The 13,024-nt window shown below is 38.2% G+C and overlaps 1 protein-coding gene across 1 annotated transcript; it reads right to left on the bottom strand.

Annotated features, from left to right (window-relative positions):
* Positions 1-209: 209 nt before the first annotated feature.
* Positions 210-11,915, bottom strand: LOC114250288 (uncharacterized). The gene is made up of 5 exons (XM_089732794.1): positions 11,760-11,915; positions 9,204-9,374; positions 6,344-6,510; positions 5,333-5,499; positions 210-2,716 (listed from the first exon to the last, which is right to left on the bottom strand). Exons 2-5 carry the CDS (start codon positions 9,370-9,372, stop codon positions 2,518-2,520), a joined length of 702 nt encoding a protein of 233 aa, XP_089588920.1. The 5' UTR covers positions 9,373-9,374; positions 11,760-11,915; the 3' UTR covers positions 210-2,517.
* Between the last annotated feature and the right edge of the window lie 1,109 nt (positions 11,916-13,024).

Genomic DNA, 13,024 nt, shown 5'->3' on the forward strand with positions numbered 1-13,024 from the left:
TAAAAGTATAGGTTTTATTACAATATTAACCTATATACATATCGCCGCACATATCAACTAGAATTCAACCTGATTGAGTAGTCACCGTCAGGCCTCAGGGGAATTTGAAAGAGCACATGCCTTAACCTCCTTCCAGAGCCGGGTGGAATGTGCCTTGCCCCTTCAGTAATAAATCTTGAATTAATAATTGTAAAATGATAAAGCGAATCTACATTTAAAGAACATTTAATATTTTACAATCATTCAATTAATAGAACCTTTCATTTTGTTCTTCGCCTACTGAACGCTATTTAAAGATTATAATTTTATTTAATTACATGTTTTAAATATGCTATAAAACTAAATACAATTTAACAAAATTAATTGCAATCTAACATCTATATAAAATACAACTACATAAGTGGTAGACATGATGGACAAAATTCGCACAGGACTAAAGACACTTTTGGTTTTTTGACGTGAGACATCTGTTGGCGCGCCTTGGCACTATCAATTTCGTGCCGCTCTCTCGTGCCACTGTGCCCCCCATACGCCCCCCCCGCCGCCGTGTCCTCCGACGCCACCATCCCCCCTACCATGCCATACCATGCCTCCGTGTGTGGTGTACTAAATACTCCATTACTTATCTGTGCGAGTCTTGTACTGCGTATGCATTTTTATTTCGTGCTCACTGCTCGTATGCGCACTGTGTATTTCTTTTTGCATTATTTCCTAATTACTTTACTCCTTATATATATATATGTTTAACGGTTGTCATTAATTATAAACTCTACTGCTAAATTCTAGCAACTTGGATGTTTCACATCTGCCGGGCTTTATGTGACGGTCAACTGTTTTTTTTTATAAATACCATATTTTATGATCATTGGAAACGTAAATAAGATTAGAATGTTTTCAAATAACGGTTCTCCTTAGAATGTCTATTGGAATGCCCTCAAATATTCAGGTGGTTCAAGTTATATTAAATTTGACACTTCTTTCTTCAGCCCGTGTCAATCCAATGCTGAGTAGGTCTCTTCATGTGCACTCAATTCACTTTGGTCTCTTGCCTTTCGCATCCATTCCCTACCAGCTATTTTGACCAGGTCGTCGGTCAACCTAATTGTTTATCTGCCCGTTTTACGAACGGATGAAAATTGTATTGGTGTTATCTTAACATGAAAAAACAAACTGGTGTCAACTTTTGTTACTATATGTTTTACGACGCACGCGACGCGAAAATTTACGTGCGGGTCAACGACCCTGTCTTGTAGACCACGTGATAATGTGCGCTTTATACCGGTCACTCACATTCGCACGAATACGCAAACCCACAAGTGTAGGACGACATTTGCAAATGATTATGCAAAGTTTTCGCTGCATTCGTGGTTTTCCAAGCTGTGTCGGTTTTTAAAGGACATCAAAGCGCGCGAACCGCGATCCTTCGCGTAGTCTCCCACACATTCGTGTGACCAGTTATGCCCACGATTGCGAAGGTAACGGACGTATCGCCATTTTCATAGTTCGTGACGTCTACTGTGTAGCGTACCTTCATCATGGATTGGCACAACACCAAGGTAATGGAGTTCATTGAACTCCTGCAAAATGAATCGACCATATGGGACCCTCAAAAGAAATCGCATAAAAACAGAATGGCCGTTAATCACGCCTGGGAATGAATTAAAAACTCTTTTTCCCTCCAATGTTCTATTGACGAATTAAAAAAGAAGAGAAATTTGTGAAAATTCGTAAACAAGTGTAGGAGGAAGCGCAAACGGGTTCGCAAATTGAATACCGAACCCATCTGCACAGCCACTAAGTTTGCGAATGAATGTCTGACAGCCCTTTGTACGAATGTTTGCGCGCATGTGAGTGGCCGGCATTAGATTACAGCAAGTACGTAATTGTTGAACATTGAGCTAATGATTTAAGCCTCTCTAATCACGTATATTAAGGTTCGCTTACACTCTGCATTAGAATGCGCGAAATGCTTTTGCAATAAATACGAAGCAAACTTTAAATTTAAATAAGTAAAAATCACATTTCAATTTGTCGAAACATAGCAGACGTACATCATCATCATTCTCTTGTCCTTCTCCCAGTCAACTGGGGTCGGCGCAACATGTTTTCTCCTTCCATACTCCTCTATCATACCATTTCTTCGCTCACTCCCCTCTTACACATATCGTCTTTCACGCAATTCATCCATTTCTTCTTAGGTCTACCTCTTCCTCTATGTCCTTCCACATTCATAGTTAACACTCTGTTACCGACCACATTTTCATTTCTCATCACATGTCTATACCATCTCAAGCGCGCACTTCTCAACTTTTGTCACAGATGCTACTTTCAGACTTCCTCTAACATACATGTAACCCTAATTCTATCCATTCTCGTTACTTCACACATCCATCGCAACATTCGCATCTCTGCTGCATGCAATCGCCTTTCATCCGTCATTTTAGTAGTCCAACAAGCTGATCCATACAATACGTCCAAGTCATCCACAGTAGACGTACGTTGTTATTTAAAACAAATTCAAAAGTCATATTTCTTAACCATAAGCTTGATTAAACGCGTGTCATCTTTGGAGTAGTTCAAGCCTGTTTCAGCTACTTCACTCAAAGGGAATTCAAATGTTGTGACAAAACCGCAGCTTTCAGCGCATTTCTGTGACGCTATACCGGTGAACACGGTGGCTGTGGCCTTAATCCCTTGGGTGTAGCATAAGGGCTCCCTGAAAGAAATTGTCTGTTTATAAAACCAATCAAATTTTTGGAACGAAGTTCCTTATGGGACGATGCGGAGGGGTACCCTAACCGGGAAAAAACGTCCGTAACGTAAGATTTTTATTAGTAATGCACACAGTGTACGACTTAACTTTGTAATAACGTACAAAAAAGGGTGCGTGAACTTATGTACGCGCGTAAGAAGTTATACTTTATTTTTATTAAATTTATTTCTTTTTTTATTTTAATCAATTTGAAAAAAAATCGATTAAACAACATCCTCAAACACGCATGTTGGACATTCCTGTTACGGTTCGGAAAGTTCACCTGCGGCTATATTCAGACTCGCCAAGCTACGTCGGTCGTATCGTAATGAGCGATTTAGTGGGCAATTTCATTCTGTTAATTTTGTGTCACGGTGCGCGCGCATCGTAAAATTTCACTCTCATCAATTTATTATAACGCGCCTAAAGAAGTATAACTTCAAAAATAACATATTTTTTTATCATTCATTGACCACGATCTTAGAGCGCTCGTTTGCGCAATACACTAACTCTTATGCAAACAACCGTGAATGAAGTGCACCACAATAAGTTCGCACGTTACCGAGTGACCGTGTGTTGTTGCGAAACCTCCAGTTTTATTTTCTTTATACCTCAAATAGAACTTAAAATTAATATTTTTATAATAAGGAACTTCGTTCCTATCCGGTGTCCCACGACACCACATATCTTATTTTTCCGAAAATTTTCTGGTTATATTTTAAGATAACAAACACTTGAAAATATCAGGTTTTACGTATTGTGTATCTTAATGTAGCCTTTGACGATAATTGGTATTATAATCTATACTAATCTATACTAATATATAAATCTACAGTTGTTTTTACGGATGTTCCGTTATAACTACTGAACCATGCATCCGATTGACTTGAAACTCGGTATCCATGTAGAAAATACATGTACTTAATGGATAGGCTAATATTTATATGAGAGTTGGACTCCCTAATAATAATGACAATAAATAATAATGTTAATTTTGAATGCCCAGCGAAGCGGGCGAGTACGGCTTGTATTTTATAAAGGTGTGTACTTAGATAAAGAATCGAGAACAAACAAAACGCAAATATCATTTTGCATGCATCATAAACTGATTTAGTCGTGTTGATACTTTGATAAACGAACGCTGAGATAAAGGGAATTTAAACTTAAGTATTGCTTTTATTTTATTTTATTTTAAGTAAACAAATAAAAGAAAAGGCACGTTATTTTGTCTTTAAATAACTTTTAACCGAGATTAATAACCGAGCGCCATGACATGTCCTTCTTCAAACGAGGCTTGTGGAGAGTATTAAACGGTAGGCAGCGGCTTGGCTCTGCCCCTGGCTTTACTGACGTCCATGAGCGACGGTAACCATCAGGTGGGCCGTATGCTCGTCTGCCTATACGGCAATAAAAAAAACCTTTATAGTCATAATCACCCGTAGGAAGTCCAATGCTGGATGTAGGACATAGACCCTCCCTAAGATTTGTAGCAATAACCGAACGTGTGCTCGTGTGATACGCGCATCTAGCGGCCTTCGGCGACCTTCACAATGTCGTCCGTCCATCTTGCAAATCATGCAATAGCATGCATAAAACTGTGACGCAACAAATCCGGTTCCGTAACAATGCCATCGAGCTATACTCATGATGTTATACAATTTAACTAGCCTTCTACATGTTATTGTGTTGTCGTAATGTTACCGCCAAGCTTGTACTACTAATTTGTTTTGTTCGTAATAATTTGACTGATTTGCCGACGTAACATGTTATTATACTATTTTTCAAGTTCAAATTAGAACCGAGACGGCAGTAGACGTTCATGATTGAAAATCGCTTTTGGCTTCGAATATTCATTAATATTCTAACTTAGCAACACATTTGGTATGGTCACGTACGGTCAGTGGTGAAATTACACCAGAAGCAGTCGGGGCAAGTGCCCAGGGCGGCAAATTTTTAGGGCGGCAAAATTTTGAAAGTGATTTTTTCTTTCTTATCAAGGTTGCTCTATGTAATTAATAAATTCTATAATTAATAATTGTTCTGTTTAATTGATAATCCAAGAAATTCAATTCATCCATTATTTGTGAATCATCATCCATTATTTCAATTCATCCATTATTTTGGCACTTTTCGTAAAATTAATAATCAAAATGTTTTAATCAATTTATTTCCTTAGAGATTTAAAATAATAATAGATTTTTTTTTTTTATCAGAATTAAAGAAATTTAATTTTTTTACCTTGTATAATTATGAGTCAGCCTTAGTGGCAAATTTATAATTGTTAAAAAAACCACATATATTTATTTATGTTTTTGGAATATATAACTTACAGTTTCTAGTAAAGTTGGAAAAGAAAATATATAAATTAAAAGTTTCAGTAAAATTGGGGCGGATTTTTTTCCGGTACCCAGGAGCGGCATTAAGTTTAAATCCGGCCCTGCGTACGGTTTTCAACTAGGGGTTTTGAAATAGCAATTTTTAAAAATTCGCTGTGTAGGTGTAATACAATGATATCTCCCTTTGCGAGTTCCTGATGCGCTCCGACACAAGTTGACTTCAGTAGCAGTTAATATACCATACCTTGCCGCTATAATCTTGCTTCCGAGTTTTGCTCCCCTATAATTCCTGGAGACCACCAAGCCCATGCCCTCCAAGACTTTGTCAGTACCGAGATATTCAAATACATCGAATTTCGACACAGCGTAATCCAAAACACCATACACGTTCTTCCATGCCTTGCCAACGATCTGTAATGCAAATTGGAGTTAAACTTGTTTGCATGTTGTCCATGATCCCATTCCCATGAATCGTTTGAAACACCAGCACGTGCCATCCAGATTTGGAATGTCTCCTCCACGGCGTATCCCGAGGGCTTTAACATGTCATTCTTCGAACGAGGCTTGCGGAGAGTAGGCCTACATAGCGGTAGGCAGCGGCTGGGCTTTCCACCTGACGTTGCTGATGACCATGAACAATGGTAACTACTCGCTGACAGATGAGCTATATGCTCGTCTGCCTACAAGGGCAATAAAAAGTCCCAACTAAAGGTGACAAACAGGCAAAACCACAGTCGAGTGGCTGACTGAGCTTTGCGGACTAATATTCGTCCACAAATTCATTCTCCGATTTTATTATTATTATTTATTGCTTAGATGGGTCGACGAACTTACGGCCCATTCGGTGTTAAGTGGTCACTGGAGCCCATAGACAGCAACAACGTAAATGCCGCCAACCACTTTGAGACATGAGTTTTAAGTCTCAGTTTCTACAGTTTAATCGCTGCCCCACCTCTCAACCTGAAATACATTACTGCTTCTCGGTAGAAATAGGCAGGGCGATGGTACCTACTCGTGCGGGCTCACAAGAGGTCCTACCACTAGTAACTAAAACTAAAGCCCTATAAATAATTCCTAGAGATAGGCAATGGCTTGGTAATGTCTGTGATATCGTCGGCTATGGCTTGCAACTGGTATATTCTCATTGGTACCAAAAAACAAAACCGAGGACTCTTAAAGCCGCGCTTGAATAAGGAACGTGTCAATATTGAGGAAAAGAAAATGTTATTAGCTGAGCGGTAAGTGACCTTCATACCTCACAATCAATATCCTCTCCTTTACAAGACACAAAGCAACAATTCAATGCGACCAGTTTCTTGTTTCCATTGGTCGAAGCATAACATCCAAGACTCATTCTCTTGCCAAGGAAAATTCTCCAGAATTCACTCATACCCCGAACGCTTTCCGGATCATTCAGCAAATCTAGGAAGAAAATAACTTAGTTCAAACGCGGTTTTATATTAAGCTAGACTAGCTTTTGCCCGCGATTTCGTCCGCGTGGAATAGTTCACAAATAATGCTTTATTTTAGAACAAATTTGCTTAGCATAAAAAACGTTATAGTGAGCCAACCTTAACATATAGACATATGCTGCCGCTGACTTTTTTTTAGATCTTTTAAAGAGGAACAATTTTGGCCTACATTATTTTAGCGAAGCTTTAACCGTTTCTGCAGCGCATGCAGCGGAAGCTTTCAAAAGAAAATCCCCCGATTTTGAAACATTATTTATTGGTGATCCGCTTGTATTGGTCTTAGCGTAATGTTATAATATAGTCTATAATAGAGCCTTCCTCGACAAATGGGCTATGCTAGCACTGAAAGAATTTTTCAAATCGGACCAGTAATTCCTGAGATTAGCGCGTTCAAACAAACAAACTCTTCAGCTTTATAATATTTATATTATATACTAGTGGTCGCCCGGTAGTCGATATTCGACTATAATTAATTGAAATTATAAGTTTATACACCATTATGATTCTATTTTCAAAGACTATTATACTTCTATAATCACAAATTTCGCCAAGACTACAACTTTAGAAAATTTTTAATAAAGACAAACAATATTTGATCTATTCTCAATTTGACCACAGACGTCGGGAACAAAAGTTTGACAATAAATAAATGGTATGCATGCGTATGTGCGTCAAATACATGGTAGTGTGTGTAATGTTTTTTTATTGATTTAATGTATTTCTTAGGCATAATTTAAAAAAAATATATATATTTTGCATTCCTTCTCTATATTTTCTGTAAGTGTGGGAAATGTCATACTCCTCCGTCCGCGCAATTTTCGTAAAAAGGGATATAAATTTTTTCCTTCACGTATAGATTATGTTATATTATATTAAGAGATTTAGTGTTTCCGTTGCTGCTGTCGCCAATAGTTCTACTGAGTTAGTCGAGCAGACAAACTTAATGCCGTCATGATGCGCAGCCGTGAGCTGAATTTATATAGAATGTACACGCGGTCGCCACCAATCCAAAGACATGATCTCGAAGCCTCAATTGCGCCCGATAAGCGTTTACCATATCTAACTTTTAGAACCGGAAGACATTTGAGTTGTTCGTCTAGCAAATCGGTAGGATGGTGGTACCGGTTTCGCTAAAGCAGCCTTTTAAGTATTCTGATCAGCTTTGATAGTGACAATGACGTCGGCTACTATGGCCAATGTAATTTTTTTGTTAGTTGAAAGTGGCTCTTGATGGCGAAAGATTTGCACAGAGGAATGCAAGTTGTGTATGTTTCAAAACATGACCGCTACTAGTGTTATAGCGTTTTCTCAATGTTACCGCGTTTAGCAAACAATTGGATATGTTTTGTGTTTTTTTTTTGCCATGGTAAGCATACGGCCTATGATACATGATGATAAACGAGCACCGTCACTCATAGACGTTAGCAATGTTAGGGGCACAGCCAAGTCGCTGCCAACGTTTAGTCCTACAAAAGTCTGGATTGATGTAGATCGGTCAGATCTGGTATTAACTGGTTACTGGCGGCACTCACATGAGATCATGTCTCCATTATAATGTATACAGACTGGCTTGCCCCTCAACCGGCGCACACGACTACTTTAGTACAGAAATAGGCACGATTGTTGTTCCTACCCGTGTCGTCCGGCAACACGACCCATCATCTGTACTATAATATTATAAAGAGGAAAGATTTGTTTGTTTGTATTGAATAGGCTCCGAAACTACTGAGCCGATTTGAAAAATTCTTTCACTGTTTGGAAGCTACACTATTCCCGAGTAACATAAGCTACAATATGTTTTGAAAAAAATTAGGGATCCTTACTAAAACTCCAATAAAAACCCAAGGTGTAAAAAAATTACCTAAAATATACTTTACATCGCGTGCCCTGCGAAAACTATTGGTGATAGAATAAAATAAGGCACTACGACTTTGCAGAACACATTATCATTTACAAAAAGTGTCGCGACAGCATATGTCTAATTATTATAGTTATGCTGCAATAAGTGTTCTTTTATTTAAAAAAATAAAACAACGTCAAATATCGTTGAAATTTTTGTTAAAGTCTCGAGCGGAGCCGGAACGGGCCGCTAGTCAGTAATAAAGATAATCAAAAAATATCTTCATGATGAATTATCTATATATTAATACGTGAAGCAAAAACTTTGAGCCCCTTTTTACGAAAATTGCGCGGACGGAGGAGTATGAAATTTCCCACACTTATAGAGAATAGAGAGAAGGAGTGCAAAATGTTAATTTTTTTTTAATTATGCCTAAAAAATATATTAAAACAATGAAAAAATAATCATTACACACACTACCATGTATTTGACACAACACGCATGCAAACTATTTGGTTATTGTCAAACTTTTCTTATTGCTTATAGACTGTGGTCAAAATGAGAATAGATTAACTAATGTTTGTCTTTATTAATATTTGTATAAAGTGTAGGTAGTCTTGGCAAAATCTGTGATTATAGAAGTGTAAGTCTTTGACAATAGAATCATAATAGTGTACAAACTTATAATTTCAATTAATTATACTCGAATCTCGACTGCTGGAGGACCACTAGTTTGTAAATATAATTTGTAAGTGTCGTAATGACTGATTACAATACGAGCTTATTATACTTTATAACTTTACCGCTTGTTTTACACAAGGTCTCATCGGCGCACAGATGGTCTACTAGTATCTTGATGGCTTCTTCATCATCTTCCGGCGGCAGATCCTGGATCACCCATTCGACATTACCATCTTTCCATCTGCTGTATACCTTGGGATATTCTTCGGGGAATACTCGTTCGAATTTCATAGCTGTTGAAGAATTATCATATTGATAGAATAATAGTTTGTTTTTTTTGGAACGATTTTCCTTATGGGTCGATGCGGAGGGGTACCCTAACTGGGAAAACACGTCCGTAACGTAAGATTTTTATTATTTATGTACAGTCTTAGTATGATGGCTATACAGTGTCTAATGTATAGTCTACGTGATGACGGTTATTATTATTATTCATATAAATAGCTGTTTCTTTGTATATTATTATTACACATTTTTTATAAATCATTGTGAATAAAATAAAGTTGATAACTTTGTAAAGTAGTTTTTTTTTATCAATAAAAAAATCATAATAAAAAATGTCTACCCGAATAATTATTTTCTTTATTCCTCGAATAGCACTTAAAATTAATTTTTATATAATAAGGAACTTCGTTCCTATCCGGTGTCCCACGACATCACACATCATTTTTTTAATTAGTTTACGATACGCCTTGAGTTCAGCGGCTACCGTTGATGTATGCAATCAAACTCCTCCGTTCTGATCCTATCCTTCAAACCGGCACGCAAGACAGCTTCGCAGCAAAAACAGGTAGAAACTCTACGCTGAGACAGATCCTAGCTAACAATTTGGCATGCGAAATGTAAAAATAATTCCGTATTTTCAATAGCAATTATTTCAATAGCAATAAAATGGAAGCGAGACGCATGGTGTGTCTACCTAGAATACCAAATTCGATCATAATTGCGTACATCTCAATATTTACATTAAATTAATTTTAGACATTTTCTCTTTTAGATGATAACTATATCCCAAAAAATTAAACAGCATTACAACTTCAATATCAAAGGAAGAAAAATTTATCAAACTTTTTTTTTGGTCGTATATACTGTAGGCTTTTAATAGTTTGATTATTTACACTCTCATGTTATGACCGGATACATGCCGGTATACAAGTTGTGGTGTCTATGGCGAAGCTCACCCATTCAGTCCAAAAAAAGCTAAGTCAGAAGTACAATCATGGCTCTACTTTTAATGGTAATTGCTGTTAACGATACGAATTGTAGCTTCTTTCGTCTTTTTAGTCTCTATATGTTTCTTTTTTTTTCCCTACCGATACCGATAGTCTTGAGAGGCTGTTTCAGCTTCTCCTTGACGTGTAGGTGAGCTCACGGGGCTCAAAGCAAAGTGTTGCTAATACTGGCCCTAGCAAGAGCAGTGCTTCGCAGAATCATCCCACCAGATCGGAAACGTGACCCACTGAGAAGATCCGGCGAGAAACTCAGTGGGCTTTGTCTATGGGTTAATTCACTCATCGAGCCCTTCGTCGCAAGCGACGCGTTCGACGAGGACGGTGACCGGGTTTATGTTACATCTCAGATGTATTGTTAGATCAGCCCTTATCGTAATAATATGATAACATAGATTTACCAATGCATTAGCTGCAATTAAAATTAATTATGTCCAATTCTTTAAGTATGAAACTGTAACGGACGTCTAATGATTAGAATTGAGTTTTTGAATTTATTTAATAACTAGCGACCCGCCCTCGCTTCGCTTCGGAAACATTAAAACACACATGAAATCAAAAAATAAAAATAAAAAAAATAAAAAAAAGTAGCCTATGTTCATCAGGGACAATGTCGGCTTCTAATGGAAAAATATTTTTTCAAATCGGTCCAGTAGTTTCGGAGCCTATTCGAAACAAACAAACAAACAAATCTTTCCTCTTTATAATATTAGTATAGATTTTTTCGCTACCTAATCATTGGTAGTATAAAGGGATATTCTAACGCACAGACCGGTAGATGAGCTCACGGGCTCAACCTAAGAGAATTGCTAACACTAACTCTAGCAGGAGCAGTGCTTCGCTGAATTTACTACGGGATCGGAATCGCGACCCACTGAGAAGATCCGGCGAGAAACTCAGTGGGCTGTGTCTATGGGCTAGTTTGCACGTCGAACTCTTCGTCGGAGTCGACGAGTTAGACGAAAATATTGAGTTATTTGATACTTATATGTGTGTGTGTGTGTTTTTTTTATTATTGCGTAGATGGGTGGACGAGCTCACAGCCCACCTGATGTTAAGTGGTTACTGGAGCCCATAGACATCTACAACGTAAATGCGCCACCCACCTTGAGATATAAGTTCTAAGGTCTCAATATAGTTACAACGGCTGCCCCACCCTTCAAACCGAAACGCATTACTGCTTCACGGCAGAACTAGGCAAGGCAGTGGTACCTACCCGTCCGGACTCACAAAAGGTCCTACCACCAGTAAAGAGTGTGTGTTACTTGAAACTTCGTTACAAGTGCTCACAGGGCACTAACATAAATGCATTAACATAACCTCTTTTTGGAGAGGATCCTCTTCATGTATTTCGCTCAATTCTCAGTGAAAATAAAAAAATAAACTTACCGATTTTTAACAAACGCGAATAAACAAACACACGACAGTATTCAGCGCGAGCAAATAAGTGACTGATTCTAATTTTAAACGTCACGATCACTAGAGAATTTCTAGAATAAAATTTAACAGTGCTTTAAACTATTTGACAACACTGTTTTATTGTTTACGCTAGAACAAGAATTCGGTTTTGTTTATTGTTATAGATGTGAGGACGAGCTCACGACCCACCCGCGTTTAAGTGTAGCGAAGCATAGACTGCATAGACATAATTTTAATGTTGTGTAGTCTACAGAGACACCATAATATCTCGCCATCCCTTTGAGTTATAAGATCTCTGACTCAGTAGCGTAATTCAGGGGCTCCCAAACTTATTTTGTCTATTGTCCACTTTGAGAATAGATTATTTTTAGCGACCCCATTTTTTCATCTATAAATAACCAGTATAGCGAGATCTCAGTCGGTGTCTTAGAGTCCTCCTAGCTGATATTACAAATCGCCTCCTAAGCCTCTACACAACGCTCCCATTTTTTCTGGGTCTCATATCGCCCCCCATTTAGGCCTGCAGCGCCCGCAAAGGGGCGTTATCGCCCACTTTGGGAAAGGCTGGCATAGCTTAACGGCTGTCCCACCACCCACACACTTGTCTTGATGATGCATGTGACTAGGAGATGTATGGAAATGGTTGTGCCAGCTAGAAGGGAAGAGGTCGACCGAAAAAGACATGGATGGAGTGTGTGAATGACGATATGAGAGAGGGAGGAGTGAGTGTTAAGATGACGGCTGATAGAAGAGAATGGAAGAGAAAAAATAGTTGTACCGACCCAACCTAGTGGGATAAGGTGGAGAAAAAGAAGAAGACTTGTCTACATTTACGATTATAGTTTTTGTGAAATCGTTTTGTTGATTGAAACCGAACCCAGCAAAATTACTAAACGTAATTAGTGGTTATATTGTGCAAAGTAGTCCTAACATCCTATCTAACTTCCGTAACTAACGTTCCCATCTGCCCCATCCGGCTTTGGAATGAGCGCCACTCTAAAGTGTTTCCCGATAGCGATGACGTGTCCTTCTTCAAATGAGTTTAAGGAGAGTACTTAACGGTAGGCAGTAACTTGAATGAGCTCCCGGTATTGCTGACATTCATGAGCCAATGACGCTGACCACTCACCATCAGGTGAGCCGCACACTCGTCTGTCTACAAAGGTAATAAAAAAAAACAACAGCGTTATCATTTTTACACAGAGCATTCTTATTACATACACATACATTTATAC

The sequence above is a fragment of the Bombyx mandarina genome, chromosome 15, assembly GCF_030267445.1.
Source record: "Bombyx mandarina strain Sakado chromosome 15, ASM3026744v2".
NCBI classification, from domain to species: domain Eukaryota; kingdom Metazoa; phylum Arthropoda; class Insecta; order Lepidoptera; family Bombycidae; genus Bombyx; species Bombyx mandarina.